Source organism: Dryobates pubescens, chromosome 29 (genome assembly GCF_014839835.1).
Source record: "Dryobates pubescens isolate bDryPub1 chromosome 29, bDryPub1.pri, whole genome shotgun sequence".
NCBI lineage: Eukaryota > Metazoa > Chordata > Aves > Piciformes > Picidae > Dryobates > Dryobates pubescens.
This window is the reverse complement of record NC_071640.1, coordinates 11512863-11530976: the sequence shown is the minus strand read 5'-3', so window position 1 is coordinate 11530976 and position 18114 is coordinate 11512863. Positions and strand designations below refer to the sequence as shown.

General features: G+C 57.0%; 1 protein-coding gene across 1 annotated transcript; it reads left to right on the top strand.

Annotated features, from left to right (window-relative positions):
- Positions 1-2793: 2793 nt before the first annotated feature.
- On the top strand, positions 2794-18105 carry FAM166A (family with sequence similarity 166 member A). Its single transcript, XM_054174186.1, has 7 exons — positions 2794-2849; positions 6597-6790; positions 8094-8317; positions 9385-9502; positions 11020-11114; positions 13808-13925; positions 18041-18105. The coding sequence occupies exons 1-7, from the start codon at positions 2794-2796 to the stop codon at positions 18103-18105; spliced, it is 870 nt and encodes a 289-aa protein (XP_054030161.1).
- Positions 18106-18114: the final 9 nt, after the last annotated feature.

The window sequence follows — 18114 nt, the reverse complement described above, 5'->3', positions numbered from 1 at the left end:
TGTCCTGTCACAAGCAGCTCATTCTCTGGAGGGCTTTAGAGGGCTCTGAAATCCACTTGGGAGTGAGATGGAGAATTCAGCTCCTTCTACAATAAATCCATTGTGGATTTATTTACCAGGTGCCTAGGGAAGGCTCTGCTATTCCCTCTCTGGTTGTTCAGCGAGCTACTTAGGACCAAACCAAATGTTTGATGAGCTGAGGGAAGATGAAAGCTCAGCACTTGGCTTTTCTGTAAGCAGCACCCAGCACAGTTTATATTTCCAGTCAAGATCATCATTTTTTTCCTCTTAGCCACAAGCCCAGGATGAATGGCTGCCTGTGCTCTGAGCTCTGCAAGAGGGCACTGCTGAGAGAGGGACTGCCAAACAGCAGCAGAACTTCAGTGGAAAGAGAAGGATGCTTCTGGATTGGCAGCTGTCAGGACTCAGAATGGTTTAGGTTGGAAGGGGACCTTAAAGATCATCCAGTTCCAACCCCTCTGCCATGGGCAGGGACACCTCCCACCAGCCCAGGTTGGTCAAGGCCTCATCCAGCCTGGCCTTCAACACCTCCAGGGAGGGAGCAGCCACAGCCTCCCTGGGCAACCTGTTCCAGTGTCTCATCACTGGAGCTTGGCATGGCCATGTCTGCTCCCTGGGCACAGCAGACTCCATCCTGAAGTTCCCTGGCTGCAGCTCACTTGATGGGACTGTGCCCAGCCTGTCCTGCTGCAGAGCCTGTGTAGGGGCATCTCCCCAGCCTGTCTGTGGGCATCTCCATCCAAGCTGGAAGGAGATGGGGATCCAAGCCCCTTTTTTCATGATGAGGAGCTGGAGGGTCCAAGCCTGGGGGGGCTTTGTGGGCTCAGGTGACTCTCACTCCAGATGGATATTTTTGTTCTCCTCTGCCTAGAGGGGCCTGGGGTGAGCTGCTGGGGCTACAGCTCCTGGGGTGACCTGTGTGTGCCTGTCTGGAGCTGGGTGACAATGACAAAGCCAGCATGGCCCCTGCTGTAGCCTGGTGGGTGCTGGTGGCTGGCCAAGCACACTTGAGTGTACTCCTGGAGCACTTCTGTCCTGTCCCAGGAGATGTGCCCAAGGAGCACCCAGCTGTGTGGGTGGGCTCCTGCCCTCCGCTGTGGGGAGGAACCAGAGTGCTGTAACCTCCCCTGGCTGGGCTTTGTGCTTCTGTTAGGTCAGGATGTGCTGTTCCTCCCTTGGCATGTTGACATAAGAAGTTGCTCTCATATCAATAAATTCTAATGATAACCTTGACAAAAGGCAATTTTCTGGTGGTGGTTTTTTCCTTACCCAGGTGTCTGGGCTGAGGAGCAGGAGGGCAAATGGGATCCTGGGGTGCAGGAAGAAGAGTGTCCAGCAGCCTGAGGGAGGTTCTCCTCCCCCTCTGCTCTGCCCTGGTGAGGCCACACCTGGAATATTGCATCCACTCGTGGGCTCCCCAGTGCAAGAGGGACAGGGATCTGCTGGAGGCAGTCCAAGGGAGGGCTGCAAGGATGCTGAAGGGACTGCAGCACTGCCCTGTGAGGAGAGGCTGAGAGCCCTGGGGGTTATAGGTCTGGAGAGTAGAAGACTGAGAGGGCATCTGATCAATGGCTGTAAATATCTGAGGGCTGGGGGTCAGGAAGGAAGGGACAGGGACAGGCTCTGCTCAGTTGCACCCTGGCATGGATATAAACTGCAGCACAGGAGGTTCCACCTCAACATGAGGAGGAACTTCTGCACTGTGAGGGTCACAGAGCCCTGGAGCAGGCTGCCCAGAGAGTGGAGTCTCCTTCTCTGGAGCCTTTGCAGCCCTGTCTGGATGTGTTCCTGTGTGCCCTGTGCTGGATTCTATGCTCCTGCTCTGGCAGGGGGGTTGGGCTCAAAGACCTCCAGAGGTCCCTTCCAACCCCTGACATCCTGTGAGCCTGTGTTCCTGTGAGTATTTTGATCTCTTAATCAGTAGCTCTTTGGTAAGTGGGGAAGGGACAGCCACTGCCTGTGGCTGTTTAAAGGAGGGAGCTCTGATGGGAAGATCATAGAATCATAGAGTGGTGTGGGTTGGAAGGGACCTCCAAAGCTCATCCAGTCCAAACCCCCTGCAGTCAGCAGGGACATCCTCAACTAGATCAGGTTGCTCAGAGCCCTGTTGAGCCTCACCTTGAATATTGCCAGGGATGGAGCCTCAACCTTCTCCCTGGGCAACCTGTTCCAGTGTTCCACTACCATAATGGTGCAGAACCTGTTCCTAACATCCAATCTAAATCTCCTCTCATTTCAAACTCTTGCCCTTCATCCTATCACTCCAGGTCTTTGCAAACAGTCTCTCTGCAGCCTCCTGGAGATGGCCTGAGCCTCCTCAGGAGGCTGCTGGGGGCTGGAGCAGCTGGGGGTCGTTGCTGCATGCTGTGGACACGGTGCTGGGGCAGGAAGCAGTTTATTTCATGCTCCTCTTCAACTGAGAGGAAGCTGCAGGCTGGGCTCTCCCAGGCTGTGCCTGGTGAACACAAAGCACAGCAGGAGTGGATCTGTGCTGAGGCTGCCCATGAGGAACACCTGGCACTTGGTGTCCCCGGGGCTGGCAGCCTTCAGGACCCCTGAAGCAGAGGCCATGAAATCACCGTTGCTCATCCCAGATGCCCAGGTGGGGGATAGAAAAGAGCTGCCCAGAAGCAGCTGCTGAGCTGTGTGCTGCAGCTGGAAGTGCTGTCAGGTGCTGGCATTGCTCCTGGCAGCATCACAGAGGTCTCCTGGGTGACCACATCCTTCTGCAGCCCCTTCCACGCCCACCCCCCCCGCAGCTGCCGCCCTGCCATGGCAGCCCGCAAGGAGAGCAGCATCTTCCCTCTCCATCCTTACTACCTCCCTGGGTAAGTTGTGAGGTTCCTGCAGAATGTTTGCTCATTTCCAATGCAAATAGCTCTGGCTGGGCTCAGCACTGGGGGTGATTCATCATCTTTGGGGTGGCTTTTGAAGACACCATTAAATATTCCATGGAGCAGCCCCCTGAGGGAGACAGGGCTCCAGGATAAGCAGCACCACCTTGAACCCAGGGGTAATTAAAGACCACAGCACACTGAGGGGAGAGTCAAAATTGTTCTTTTTGTTTGTTTTCCCCCTCCTTTTTTCTTCCTTTTCATTTGTTTTAAGCTGCCAAATGTTCCCAGGGCTGCTGTGCAGGGTTTGCCTTCCAAAGTGCCACCACTTTTGCATCGAGGATGTTTGAAGCTCTCCTCTGAGTAAGGGTTTCTGCAGACATGATGCCCTCCAGGCAGGAAGGCTTGAAGCCCAGTCCTGCTGCTGGGTCCCAGCTCTTGGAAGCAGTTTGGTGACTCTGTGGCCACTGGGGATCTAGGTCATAGGAACACAGAATGGTTTGGGTTGGAAAGGACCTTAAAGACCATCCAGTTCCACCCCCCTGCCATGGGCAAGGACGCCTCCCACCAGCCCAGCTTGCTCATCCAGCCTGGCCTTCAACACCTCCAGGGAGGGGGCAGCCACAGCCTCCCTGGGCAGCCTGTGCCAGTGTCTCCTGACCCTCTCTTTAAAGAATGTCTTCCTCATCTCCAGTCTCAGTCTCCCTTCAAGCTTCAATCCATCTGCCCTTGTCTGTCACTACAAGCCCTTGTCAAAAGTCCCCTCCTGGCTTTCTTGTAGGCCCCTTCAGCTACTGGGAGTTAGAGTTTTCTCAGAGGTTTTTGCAGCACTGCTCTCTAAAGGCTTGGGGGAAAGAAGCCAAGCTGGCATGGGTAGGGTGGTGAGTTATGGGCTAAAAGGTAAGACACAAACACAGCTGGACAGGTTTTGTGGTGGAGAGAAGTGGCATAGGGTTCTCTGGTGAGCTGTCATGGGAGATGTGGCCCATGACACATCAAATGGCCTTTGAAGGGCTGGATGGCCACAGAGGAAAGCAAGCTTCAGATTAGTCATGGCACAGAATCATAGAATGGTCTGGGGTGGAAGGGGCCTTAAAGATCATCCAGTTCCAGCTCCCTTGCCATGGGCAGGGACAGCTGAGGGTAATGCTGGAGGGCATCAGCAGGATCTCCCAGGCTGGAGGGGCTGGTGGCAGAGCAGGCTGCAGCCCTTTGTACAGAGCAAAGCAGCTGCAGGAGCAGCACATGTCTGGGCAGGAGGAGGCACAGCCTGAGCTGCCGATGAAGTGAGGAGCAGGTTTCTTCCTGACCATGCTCCTGTCGTGGTGATCAGCTCCTTCCTTCCCCCTGCAGCAACAGGCAGGGATTTTCCCATCACTGCTCTCCCCTAAGCTCTGGGGTCAGAGGCTGTACCACAGCTTTGCCTTGCTGCAGCTGTCTGGAGGAGCTGATGCTCTGTGTGTGTCACCCTGGGAAAGCTGTGTGCTGGCAGCTGCTTGGCAAAGATGAGTAACAGCAAAGAGGGAGCTGGGGCCAGGCTGGCACCTCCCAAAGCCTCCAAGCCTTCCCTTGCTCACTCCTGCCTGCAGCCATCCCCCCACAGAAGCAGCTTCAAGCCCCAGGAGTGACATAGGAGCTGGGGCTGCTCCTCTCTGGGCTGCTGCTTTGGCCACCACAGCCAAGAGGAGAAGGAACCCAATCCTGCAGCTGCGTTTTGCATGGCCATGCAGGCTCACAGTGTCACCCCAGGCCCCAGAGGAAGCCTTCACAGGCAGTGAGGGAGCTGCTTTGCCTCTGGTTTGGGTGGCTGAGCAGGAGCAGGAGCTGCCAGAAGGACGGCACTGGAGCCCAGGCTCTGCTGCCGGCAGACTGCACCCTGCATGGGGTGCTGGGGGCAAGAGGAAGATGTCACACAGTGTCTCACCAGCTGTCCCACAGGCCTCAGCTGGCCCTGCTGGTGACCATGGGGGCACCAACCCCGCTTGCTGTCACTGGGGGGTGGTGTCCAAGGCTTTGGCAATGCCACCGCAGCGCCCAGGAGCCTTGCAAAGCCCAACCTGTGTGGGAGGGTTTGGGAAGGGCTTGGCACACAGAGGAGTAGATCCCTGCGTGCTGGGCACAGCGCTGGCTGCCTCCTCTTGGCGTGGCGAAGCTGGGGAGGGTGTGGAGCAGGGAGCCTGGGGAGTGGCGATGGGAGAGGTTCGGCCGTGAGCGAGCAAAGTGCAGCAGGTCTGAGGCTGCCTGGGGAAGCTGCTTGGTCCCCGCTCTGCAGCAGCAGCTGCAGCACCTCAGCTGCAGAAACGGAGGCTGCCTCTGCTTCCCGCAGCAGACAGCGAGCAGCAGAAGGACAAACAGCCCTGCTGAGACCGAGCTCTTCCCCGGGCACCGCGGCTTTTATCGGCAAGGCTTTGAATTCCCTCGGCGGCAGATCCCTGCCCCGCACCCAGGCGGCCTCGCCCCAGCTCCTCGCGTTGTAACTGCCCCTGCCTGGGATCCCTCCTCAGCCCTGCCATTATGATCAGAATCCCTCCAGCCATCCTGTAATTATTCCGGCTGTGGCAGCTGTGCTCTTGCTCAGCTTTATGGTCCTGCTGGAGCTTCCCTGTGTTGCAAGACTCGTGGCAGATCAATGGGGATGAGCCACCAAAGCTCCTCCGGCAGCTGCGGGGAGAGATCCTGCATGCAAAGTGGGGAGGGCTTGCCAAGCCTAAGTGCAGGGCTCTGCGTGCTGCTGCTTAAAGCATTTGGAAGGGAAAGCACTTACTCATCACCTTCTGATCCTCACTCCCCATCCAGCTCTGTCCCCAGCCAAGCACTGGGCTCACTGATGGAGCATTCTTGTCTGTCCCTTGCAACTGGCAGCTCTACCTGCGGTGGAGGGACATCAGCCCTAGGAAATCTGACCCTGGGCATTCCTGACGTTCCCTAGCTGTCCTGGGGGACTCAGAGCCTGAGCTCCAGCACCTGCCCTACCCTGAGCCACCAAGAAGTCAAACTTCTGGACTCCAGGCCCTGGAGAAGCAGCCTCTTGTTCCACACCCTGCACAAGGGTCCCAAGCAGGGGTGATGTTTGTTGCTGGGGCTGAGCAGCCACCTGCCCACACCAGGGTGGGTTCCCCACGAGGGTACAGAGCAGGAGGGTTTGCTGGGCACCAGCAGGGAGTTCTCCTGCTGGTTGAGTCTCAGTATTGAACAAGGGGCACTGGGAAATTCCAGTAGGGAGGGTTGGCAGTTAAAAGCTGAGGGACATTCCACTGGAGAGAATGTTTTAACTGGGGGCTGCCCAAGTACCTGCAGCTCAAGCTGTGCTCCTGCTGACAGCTCTCCCCTCTGCAGGTGCTGCCAGACCCCCTGACCTCCTCCTGTGTGCCTCCAGCCTGTGCCTGTGCACACCATGAGCCAGGTCCAGGCTGCCATGTGGACACACGTGTGTGCAAACACACACCTCTGGCTCCCTGTCCACCCACCCACACCTTCTCCAGCCTCCTCTGGTTGAGGATGTCCCTGCCTACTGCAGAGGGGGCTGGACTGGATGACCTTTGGGGGTCCCTTCCCACCCAGACCACTCAGTGATTCTCAGGGCTGCCTTCACTCCAGCAGCAGGAGCAATCCCTTCCCCTGGGCTCTTGCACTCCCAGCCATGTCCCCCTGGCCATGTTCCTCCCAGCCTACAGCCCCCCTGCAGCAGCTTGTCCTGCCAGTGGGCATCCTTGGTGAGTGCTCTCTCGGTTTGCTCCTCAGCTATGAGGGCTTTGTCCCTCAGTACAAGTACCAGTGTGGGGACACCTACGGCAGGACCACCTACCGCCTGCTGACGGACCCGGGGGTCAGGAAGAGCCCTCGGCCCCTGCTGGCTCCGCTGCACAAGGAGAGGTTCATCGAGGACTTCAGTGGCACCAAGCATGGGGTCCAGGGCTACCTCCCTGGGCGTCCAGGTGAGCAGACCCCAGACCTCATCCCTTTGCCAGAGCAGGCTCTGCTAACCGGCACAGGGGCAGCCACGGGGGGCAGGGGCTGTGCCCCCCCTCCCGAGGCTGCTGGCAGGAGCTGGGATGTGTTCCATGGGGCAGGCATGGCTCTGGTGTAGGAATGTGGACACCTGGAGGGCAACACTAGGGTGGAGCTGGAGCACTTGGCCCTGGGGGCTTCTCACTTGGGTGTCTGTCTGGTGGGGGTGGAGGGAAGAATTTTAGCTCCCAGGTTGTCTTCATAGATTCATAGAATGGTTTGGGCTGGAAGGGGCCTTGAAGGTCATCCCCCTTCTTTCTTCCCCCCCCTCTGCCTTCTTTCCTCCCCCTCTGCCTTCTTTCCTCCCCCTCTGCCTTCTTTCCTCCCCCTCTGCCTTCTTTCCTCCCCCTCTGCCTTCTTTCCTCCCCCTCTGCCTCCTTTCTTCCCCCCTCTGCCCCTGCTTTCCTCCCCCTCTGCTTTCTTCCCCCCCCCGCCTCCTTTCTTCCCCTCTCTGCCTCCTTTCTTCCCCTCTCTGCCTCCTTTCTTCCCCTCTCTGCCTCCTTTCTTCCCCCCTCTGCCTGCTTTCCTCCCCCTCTGCTTTCTTCCCCCCACTCTGCCTCCTTTCTTCTCCCCGCTCTGCCTCCTTCCTTCCTCCCTCTGCCTCCTTTCTGTCCCCCTCGCCCTCTGCCTTCTGCCTGTCCCCATCTGCTCCATCAGACACCAAGACATGCTCATGTAGATTCCCAACAGCAGGACTCTCCTACCAAGTCCCAGCCCTTCTGAGCCGTGTGCCTGGTCAACGCCAGGCCAGAGCAGCAGCTGCACCTTGCTCCTTGCTCCCCTGGGGATGCCTCCTTTGGACACTCAGTTGCCTTCTGCCACACCTGTTGCAGATGCTCTGTTCAGAGGCACTGAGTCCCCTCCTGGCTGAGCACAGGGCTTATGTGCCCAGGCAGGATCTGGGGCTGCTTTTCCCTGGAGATGGCCATACCACAGGGATGTTTTCCCATTTCCCACTGGGAATTTGTGCTGTGTAGCTTCTGGCAGGTTTTAGACCTCTCTGTCCATCCAAGCCCTGTTTTCCAGCATCCAGGTCTTCTCCACTGGCTCCAGCATCCCATGCAGGCTGATGGTACTTGCAGGGTCCATCTGTGCCCCATGGGATGCTGTTGACCTGCAGGCTCCTGTTCTTTGCTCCAGAGGGGCTGTGGGGGCTGAGCTCCAACGTGATGGGAATCCCTCACGCTCCTCTGGCTGCTCCCTCTCCTTAACTCAGTCTTTGTCCCGCAGGCTACTTCCCTTATGAGAAATCTGGGGCTGCAGCAAACGTTCCTGAGCAAGTCCTTGGGCCCAAACCTCTCCAGCCATGGCCAGGGCTAGCAGAGGAAGAGCTGGTGCTGAAGCACATGGACCCCGTGCCCGAGCACCACCCCGGCCAGTACGCGCCAAGGACACGAACGCCTCCGAGGGTTTCCCAACATCCTGGCTCGGAGGGGGCAGAGCAGCAGCTGCCTGAGCTAACCTCAGCCTGGGCACAGGGGAGAAGGGGTGGACCTGGCCAGCTCGATGGTGCCTTGGCAGGGTGCAGGCTGGTAGGTGCTGGTGGCTGGAAGGGACGCCTGGTGCTGCTGTGGAGGGATGAGGTCTGGGCACTGCGGGGCATGGAAAGGAGCCCCTGGGACTGGGGTGTGCAGAGGGAGGCTGCTGTGGGTGTAGGTGGCAAGGATGGAAGGCTCAGAGTGCTGTGTAGAGAGCCACAGGCACTCAGCCATCCCAGCAGTGGCAAATCCTCACATCTTCAGGAAGCTGCTGTGTCACTCATTGCTCTTCCAACCAGACAAGCTTAACTGCTTGTTAGCTTCAGCTGTAGCTTCCAGCCCCAGTCACTAGGTCTGGTGCTGCCCTGTGCTGCAGCCAGGCCTGTGTGTCCTTCAGCTGACCTGGTGGCCCTGCCACTGGGCCCCCCTCCTCCAGAAGAAAGCTCTTCTGGCACCTGTGTTTGCCTGCTGGGTTCCTGATCCCTTAACTGCGCTGCCAGCTGCTTCCCACCCTCCTCATCCCTTGTTGGGACCCAGGCGCTGGGATTTGCCCACGGAGCTGGGTGCTACCTTGCATGGCACTGCTGGTCTCACCCAGGACCAATGTGTTTGAGCTTCTTAGTTCCTCTGGAGCCAGAGCCAGCCCTGCTCACAGCCTGGCCAGGGCTCTGCAAATCCCCTGAGGCAGAGATTAGAGGTTTGACGTGGGGAGTCAAAAGCTGGCTTGGATCTAAATCCCAGGGAGGATCATTCCTGCTCCTTGCTCTGAGAAACAGGTTTATGAAAGAGCTCAGTGCCCAAAGCTGCCTTGTGCTCCTTGGGGGTTCTATAGAACCCCTGTGTGCAGAGCTCCCCTCTGGTCTGACTGCCAGCAGCTCTTGGAGCAGCTCTTAGTGCAAAGCCAGGAAGGAGTGGAAGTGGTTGCTGCCCTCCACGGGTGCTGGCAGTTGCCATCCACGGGTCCTGGCAGTGGTTTAAGCACTGGAGCCAGGGCAGGGAAGTGGCTTTAGAGGTGCTGATTGTATTTCTGTTTTCATTTGGAGCCTGTGGGAGTGCAAGGTGGGACTCTGCCCAAGCTGGCTGGAGCTGTGGATGTGGAGCAAGACCTTTGCTCACCCCCACCTGATATACCGAATGTGATCCTGCAGAAAGTCATTCCAGGTAAAAAGACTCCCAGCAGGAGTCCCTCCCAGCACAAATCATCGTCATCATCTTCTCCTGGGGAAACCTCAGAGCCATTGGCCACTCACTCCAGCTCCTTTGAGCCCTTTGGGGTGGAAAATGCCCCCACTCCCCCCCCTTGTGAGGGTGTTTCTTTGGGGTGGAAAGTGCCCCCACTGCCCCCCTTGTGAGGGTGTTTCTTTGGGGTGGAAAGTGCCCCCACTCCCCCCCTTGTGAGGGTGTTTCTTTGGGGTGGAAAGTGCCCCCACTGCCCCCCTGTGAGGGTGTTTCTTTGGGGTGGAAAGTGCCCCCACTCCCCCCTTGTGAGGGTGTTTCTTTGGGGTGGAAAGTGCCCCCACTCCCCCCCCCATGAGGGTGTTTCTTTGGGGTGGAAAGTGCCCCCACTGCCCCCCTTGTGAGGGTGTTTCTTTGGGGTGGAAAGTGCCCCCCACTCCCCCCTTGTGAGGGTGTTTCTTTGGGGTGGAAAGTGCCCCCACTGCCCCCTGTGAGGGTGTTTGGGGTGGACAGTGCCCCCACTGCCCCCTGTGAGGGTGTTTCTTTGGGGTGGCTCTCACACTGGGGGACACATGGCAATGGGCAGGTGGAAGGGATGCAGGAGCCACCTCAGTTGCCCACAGCTGTGGGGCCAGGCTAGAAAATGCTCCAGAAGGTGAGGAGAGATGTGTCATGGGCTCTGCACCAGCTCCAGCAGCTCCAGGAGTGTCTGGAACTGTTGAGGTGGTTATTTAAGCTTCTAACCACATGAAGCTTTCCTGAACCCTCAGCTCCACACACAGTGATGCATTGCACCCTCCTAAGTGCAGAAAACTCTGCCTTACAAGGAGCTGCACTCTGTGGTGTCTCCACTTGCACTGGACAAGGGTTCCTCTGCAATCAGCACAATCATAGACTCATCATAGAATGGTCTGGGCTGGAAGGCACCTCCAAAGCTCATCCAGTCCAACCCCTCTGCAAGCAGCAGGGACATCCCCAACTAGATCAGGCTGCCCAGAGTCCTGCTGAGCATCACCTTGAGAATCTCCAGGGATGGAGCCCCAACCCCCTCCCTGGGCAACCTCTTGCAGTGTTCCAGCACCCTCCTGGTAAAGAACTTGTTCCTAACATCCAGCAATGAAAGGAGGTTGGAGCCAGGTGGGGGGTGGTCTCTTCTCCCAAAGAACAAGAGAGAGGACAAGAGGAAATGGCCTCAGGTTGCACCAGGGGAGGTTTAGGTCAGACTTGAGGAGCAATTTCTGCTCCAAAGGGGTTGTGAAGCCCTGCAAGAGGCTGCCCAGGGCACTGGCTGAATCCCTTCCCTGGAGGGGTTTGAAAGCTGTGTAGATGTGGTGCTGAGGGCCATAGGTTAGTGGTGGACTTGGCAGTGTCAGGTTAATGACTGGAGTCAAAGGTCTTGGAGGTCTTTTCCAACCTGCAGAGTGCTATGATTCCAGACTGGTTGATGCTCACATGGGAGCTGTGTTCTCAGGCAGAAGCTGTTCTCTTCTCTCCCTCTGAAGGATATACTGGATTCATCCCTCGCTTCTGCTGGGTTCTTGGTGCCAACTACATGCAGGCTGTGAAGGAAGCCATGAAGGAATTTGACCAGCTGCAGGTAAATGATACCCACAAATCTTATGTCACAGAATCACCAAGGTTGGAAGAGACCTCAAAGATCATCAAGTCCAACCTGTCACCCAACACCTCATGACTAAACCATGGCTCCAAGTGCCACATCCAATCCTCTCTTGAACACCTCCAGGGATGGGGACTCCACCACCTCCCTGGGCAGCACATCCCAATGGCTAACAACTCTCTCTGGGAAGAACTTTCTCCTCACCTCCAGCCTAAACCTCCCCTGGCACAGCTTGAGACTGTGTCTTCTTGTTCCAGTGCTGGTTGCCTTGGAGAAGAGACCAACCCCCTCAACATCTGTTCCAGCAAGGGTGGAGAGGCACTGGAACAGGCTGCCCAGGGGCTACAGGAGAGACTTTCTACAAGGGCTCATAGAGAGCGGATGAGGGGGGATGGATTGAAGCTGGGAGAGGGGAGATTGAGACTGGAGATGAGGAAGGAATTCTTCCCAGTGAGGGTGGGGAGACTCTGGCACAGGCTGCCCAGGGAGACTGTGGCTGCTCCCTCCCTGGAGAGGTTCAAGGCCAGGCTGGATGAGGCCCTGAGCAAGCTGTGCTGGTGGGAGGTGTCCCTGCCCATGGCAGGGGGTTGGAACTGGATGATCTTTGGGGTTCCTTCCAACCCAACCCATCCTGTGATGCTCTGATGTTGGTGTTGACTCACCTGTGACACCAGCAGCAGCTCTGCCTTGCAGCAGCAGTGTTAGCACTGGGGGTGTGGGTCCAAGGCAAATCAAATGCTCTTAGGAAACACACTGGGGGGGGGAAAAAAAAAAGTCATGAGCAATTAAATTCTGCAATTTGTTTCCTTGGGACATTAAGGGAGGGTAAATGAGGTTTATAAAAGGATTAAGCAAATCTGTGGAGGGTTGGGTCAAGGCTGGTGATTAAAAGTGTTGCTCTGAGTGCAGACTAACAGGATGCCACTATCTCTGCTTCCCTGCTGCAATGTCTCCTCTGCCTGGATGGCAGTGCTGGGTGGCTCCCTGCCTGCTTGCATCTTTGCATTTGTTGTAAGGCTTTTTCCTTTACTAACAGAGGTTGTCTTAGAGAGAGCTGGATCTTCCTCCTCCTCCTTTTGGGAAGGAAGCAGAAATGCCCCTACTGAAAATCTATGTTGTGCTCTTGCTGTAAGCTCTCCCATATAATCCCCTCCTATATAATGCTATATAATCCTCCTACACGGGCAGAGGAGATCCCTCCCACGGCAGTCAAGAGTTTGCATCCGAATCTATGCCCTTCTCCCTGCTGCCAGGATGGAGGGAGGCCCCTGGGATGCACCCCTGGGATGCAGCCATTAGCTGGTCCGGTGAGGGCTGATGCGACACGGCTCATTCAGAGCAGGTTACAGCGTTCCTGGTCACCAGGATTCACTGCAGTGCCTTTGAGCACGAGTCTGATGTAGAGACAAGTCCAAGAGCGAGGATCCCCGGCTCAGAGGAAGGCAGCTGGGGAGCAGTGACTCAGCGTGGAGAGCAGCAGGGCTGCCGGCGCTTGTGGCACCCTCCTGCCTCGGCTGAGATGTGCTTCCCTCTGCTGCCTTCCTCACCCTCTCCTCCTGCCGTTAATTGGGATTGAAACGAAGCAAACCGAGCAAACCCCAGGTGCTACCAAAGCTTGGATGCGCTGCTTCTGCCCCTGAATCCTCAGGGAAGCTCTGCCGTGCAGGACGTGGGGGGGGGGGGAGGTGTTTCTCCGCCGCAGGCTTCAGCAGAGCGCAGCCTGGCTGAGGTCGGCTGCAGCACGTCAGGAGGCGGAAGGATGCTAAAAGCCTGCTAAAAAAAACCACTACACAGCAGTTCTCTCTAAGATGGCTTCTGACTTCAAGCCACTAATCTGCTGCCCTCAATCTCTGTTGCCGTAGGTTACACAGGGGGATGTGCCATGGATCGTTGCTTGCTGCCTGCAGCAGGCAGCACCATGCGACCCTCTCGCTCCGGCGCTGCGCTCAGCGATGGCAGCAGCCACTCCAGCCGCAAAATGCTGCTGTGGCCTCCTAGCTTGCTCAGCTCCATGAGCCTGGTCCCTTCCACATCGAGCAGGGTGTGTGCTGAGGAGGGTGGCACAGCTTTAGGGACACCTTGAGGGGTTTGGTCACTGTGCAGAGCTGCGACATCCATCCTCCAGCACAGCCCCTGTCTGGCTCTGACCGTGGAGGGGCAGGGACACCTTCAGGAGCTGATTTAAAGCTTCCCCTCAGTGAATGCTCCCTGAACCTTCCTGCTCCTCCTACCTTGGTGACTTCTCATGCCCAGTCACTGTCTGTGGGGCTCATGGCAAACCAAAACCACCCAAAGTGGGCAAACCAAAGCAGAGATGTGCAGAGTCACAGTGCAGCAGCAGCAGCAGAGGCACAGCCCCAGCTCCTGCAGATGCTGCTGGTTCACCATGCCTCACACACAGGAGCACCTGGGGATGGTGCCCAGAGGTGATGGACACAACGCAGGCTGTAGAGATCCTGACCACTGTGCCCAGGCCAGGAGCTGCTCTGTGCAGGGCAGCAGTGCTGCCAACCTGCCATCTCCAAATCAGAAGAAACCAGGACTGGGAGGAGAGCTGCTGCTCATTGCCTTGAGTGCTTCCTTCAATGCAGAGTCAAAGCACACCACCTTGGAGCCAGCAGTACAGTTTTAAATGAACTCTGCTCTGGTGTTTGGGCTTCTTTGTTTTCCAGATGTCCCAGAAAAACCCAGCCTGCAGCTTTGGCAAGAGATTTCCCCACACCTACTGGCCTGAGAACAGGATCTACACCAGTGCTGGGCTGATACCTTTCTACACAGGCTTTGTACCAAGTGAGTTTATCAGCTGAGAGAAAATGAGAGTCACTGATGCTGGTCAGTGAGGAGCCCATGGTGATGCTCAGAGGGCAGGAGGACCTTGCCTATGGGGACAGGCTGAGGGAGCTGGGGAGGAGGGAGCTGGGGTTGCTTAGCCTGGAGAAGAGGAGGCTCAGGGGAGACCTTCTTGCTCTCTCCAACTCCCTGAAGGGAGATTGCAGCCAGGTGGGGGTTGGTCTCTTCTTGCAGAACAAGAGGACATAGTGTCAATCTGTGCCAGGGGAAGTTTAGGCTGGAGGTGAGGAGAAAGTTCTTCCCAGGGAGGTGGTGGAGTCCCTGTCCCTGGAGGTGTTCAAGAGGGGATTGGATGTGGCACTTGGAGCCATGGTTTAGTTGTCAGGAGGTGTTGGGTGACAGCTTGGACTTGCTGATCTCTGAGGTCTTTTCCAACCTTATTCATTCTATGATTCTATGTTCAGCCTGGAGAAGGCTCCAGGAAGTCCTTAGAGCTGCCAGTAGTGCCTGAAGGGGCTACAGGGGAGCTGGGGAGGGACTTTGGGCAAGGGCTGGGAGTGACAGGACAAGGGCTGATGGCTCCAGACTGGTAGAAGCTGGATTTAGATTTGACATTAGGAAGAACTTCTTCCCCATGGGGGTGGTGAGGCCCTGGAACAGGTTGCCCAGAGTTGTGGAGACTCCAACCTCAGAAGTGTTCAAGGCCAGGCTGGATGAGGCCTTGAGCAACCTGGGCTAGTGTGAGGTGTCCCTGCCCACAGCAGGGGGCTGGAACTGGATGATCTTGAAGGTCTCTTCCAACCCAAGCCAGTCCATGATTCTATAACCACTGCCTTTAAGCAGTGCTGCTTTTGGCTGTGGTGTCGCAGTACTGAATATTACTGAAATGCTCCACAGGGGCAGTGAACTTTTTCCTGCTCTGTGCCAAGGTGCTGGAGCTGTGCCAGCCCCTGCCCTGCTGCAGGAGCCCATCATCTTCCTTCTGGCCTGGACTTGTGTAGGACATTCCTCTGGCTGCCAGTCACCACTCCCTGCTAAAGCAGAGGAGGCTCAGTAACACCTACCCTCTGAAAGGCTGTGTTACCATTTCTTCACTGGGAAGCTTCTGTTCTAAAAAGCTGAAACTCTGACAGAGAGGAAAAGGTTTTTCACCTGCCAAGAAGATCACCTACTGTGTGGTGAGGCCACAGCTGCAGTGCTGTGCCCAGTTCTGGGCTTCCCAGCTCAGGACACAGGGAACTACTGGAGAGAGTCCAGCAGAGGCTACAGAGATGCTGAGGGGCTTGGAGCAGCTCTGTGAGGAGCAAAGGCTGAGAGCCCTGGGGGGTGCTGAGCCTGGAGAAGAGCAGCCCCAGAGGGGAGCTGAGCAATGCTCAGCAAGAGCTAAAGGAGCTGTGGGGGGCAAGAGGCTGGGGCCAGACTCTGCTCAGTGGTGCCCAGGGCCAGGACAAGGGGCAGAGGGCACAAACTGGAACCCAGGAGGTTGCATCTGAACAGGAGGAGAAACTTCTCTGGTGTGAGGCTGCTGGAGGCCTGGAGCAGGCTGCCCAGAGAGGTTGTGAAGTCTCCTTCTCTTGGAGGGATTCCAACCCCCCCTGGCCATTGTGCTCCTGGGCAAGCTGCTGTGGGTGCCCTGCATCAGCAGGGGGTTGGACTGGGTGATCTCCAGAGGTCCCTTCCAATCACACCACGCTGGGATTCTATGATACAAAGGGGTTGAGAAAGCACAAAAGAGCAGTGACGTGGTGGTAGGCAGGCAGTGGCTGCCCCTGAGCCTTGTCAGGTGTTGGTGGTGTCCAAAAGGAGAGGTCTGAAGAGCTGTGCAGTAAGCAGTGTTGTTGAGGGGCAGCAGGCTAAAATGGCAACAAACCAGCAACTCACCTTGCTCTCTTTGGCCACAGCAAAGCCTAGAGCCCACAGGTCAGGCACAGGGGAAGGGAAATACGGAATGGTTTGGGTGGAAAGGACCTTAAGGACCATCTAGTCCAACCTCCCTGCAGTCAGCAGGGACATCTACAACTGGAGCAGGTTGCTCAGTGCCTCAACCAACCTCACCTGGAATGGCTCCAGGGCTGGGGCAGCTCCCACCCCTGTGGGCAGCCTGTTCCAGTGTTTCACCACCATCACACTGAAGAGTTTCTTCCTAGTATCTAATGTAAATCTCCTGTCCTTCAGCTTAAAACCATCACCCCTCATCCTCTCACTACACTCCCTGAGGCAGGGTCCCTCCCCAGCTATCCTGTAGGCCCCCTTCAGTAGTTTAGCCTGGAGCTAAGCTAGGAAGAACCAAACTCCCATCCTGTACTTCAGGTAATGCAGAGGAGAAAAATGGTGGAAGGCACAAACCGAGTTAGAAATGGTGGCAGAGACAAGCACCCTGCCAGGGCTGGGCTGCTGGGACCAAAGCTGAGAACATTGAGGCAGTGAGCAAGGCTTGTTCCAGGGGCATGGGAATGCCATGAGGTGGAACCAAAGCCTGGCACACAGCTGCTCAGCAGGAGCTTGAGGGCTGGGCCACAGGAGATGGAGAAAGGTGAGGCTGGATGTGCCTTCCCATCCCAGGTGGAAAGAAGTTCATGTTGGATGCTGTGCCCACACTGCAGCTCTGGGCACAGGGCAAGGAAGGGCTGTGGTCACAGAGGTGTAACCTACAAGCACAAGGCCCCTGGAGAGAGCTGTGAACCTGAGGCTAAGCTGAGCCCTGGTGTGGTGGTCACAGAGGTGTAACCTACAAGCACAAGGCCCCAGGAGAGAGCTGTGAACCTGAGGCTAAGCTGAGCCCTGGTGTGGTGGTCACAGAGGTGTAACCTACAAGCACAAGGCCCCAGGAGAGAGCTGTGAACCTGAGGCTAAGCTGAGCCCTGGTGTGGTGGTCACAGAGGTGTAACCTACAAGCACAAGGCCCCAGGAGAGAGCTGTGAACCTGAGGCTAAGCTGAGCCCTGGTGTGGTGGCCTCTCTCCCTGAGCCCACAGCATGCAGGGAGAGCAGTCAGGGCTCTTCAGGGCAGCTGTGCCCAAAAGGCTGCTGGGGGGACAGGACTGTCCTGCCCCTGGTGACTGGCACATGGCACACCAGCTTCAGTGTAAGGAAAACACCCCCCACCCCACCCCCCCCACCCCTAAAATCAGGGCCAGGAGTCTACTGCTAAAGTCTTACCTCACTTTCAGTCATCCCTTCACCTCCTGAAGTGTTCTCCTGTGTAGGCTTGGAACCAGTCCCAACTGATTCTTCCTGCCCCACGAGCCACCAGTTGGTGCAATCTGACCTCCTCCAACCAGGCTGAGTCTGGGAGGAGAAGCTTACTTTTGAGACAGCAGAAATAACCAAACCACTTAGAATCAAGAGCACCAAGCAGCAGGAACACAGCCTGGGGGCTCCTGCCCAGCTGCCCAGGGACAGCTTTGTCTCTTCAGGTACAACTCAGCATATTCACCGTTTTCCCAGCAAAAAAACTTGCTGAGAGAGGGTTTTCATGAGGTAAAAAAGTGTAATTTGGCAGGGGGTGTTCAGCTCAGCTGCACTAACACCCAGCTGATGTGATTTGAAAACCTCCAAGCACTGACTTTGATCAGTGACTCCAGCAAGGCCACACACACATGGGAGTGTCACTTGTCCTCAGCAGCAGGCAGAGTGCAGCTTGTCACAGCTGTCCCCAAGGCTCCTGTGACAGGCCACAGCTCCCTGCTGGGCTCCCACTGCTGAGAGGCTGCAGCAGATCAGGCAGGGTGAGCCCAGCTCCCCTTCTGGCAAACACCTGCCCGCACCAGCACAGCTGGGCTAGGCCACAGGTCAGACACCCACCCTTGAACCATTTCCCTCGCAGCCAGGAGAGCTGCTCAGCCCCTGCCAGTGAAGCCTGTAACAGGAGTCCCCAGGCAGGTACCTAAATTTAGCACAGCCAAGAGCCGGATTCCACGCGAGGTGTATCCCCACCCCACCACCGCCCTTGCTCACAAAGCCATACCAGAGGATTTCTCCCAGCCCCACAGCACCAGGACTGCCAGGGACGCAAGCAACAGGCATCCACCTTGCTGGCAGGCAGAGAGAGAAGCGTGGCTGCCCTGGGTGAGCTGCAGGGCTCGCACCAAGCCCCCTGCCCCTCTTCTTTTCCAGAGCTCCGCGACATCTACGCGCTGACCTACGGGGACAGCACCCGAGCAGCCTACCACATGCAATAAAGGAGACGA

Bases quoted from the DNA above. Each gene is read 5' to 3' on its own strand.
- FAM166A (XM_054174186.1), top strand. From the start codon at position 2,794: ATGGCAGCCCGCAAGGAGAGCAGCATCTTCCCTCTCCATCCTTACTAC. The intron at 8,318-9,384 runs GAGCTAACCTCA...TTTCATTTGGAG, and splicing joins GGGCAGAGCAGCAGCTGCCT to CCTGTGGGAGTGCAAGGTGG. The intron at 13,926-18,040 runs GTGAGTTTATCA...CTTCTTTTCCAG, and splicing joins CTACACAGGCTTTGTACCAA to AGCTCCGCGACATCTACGCG.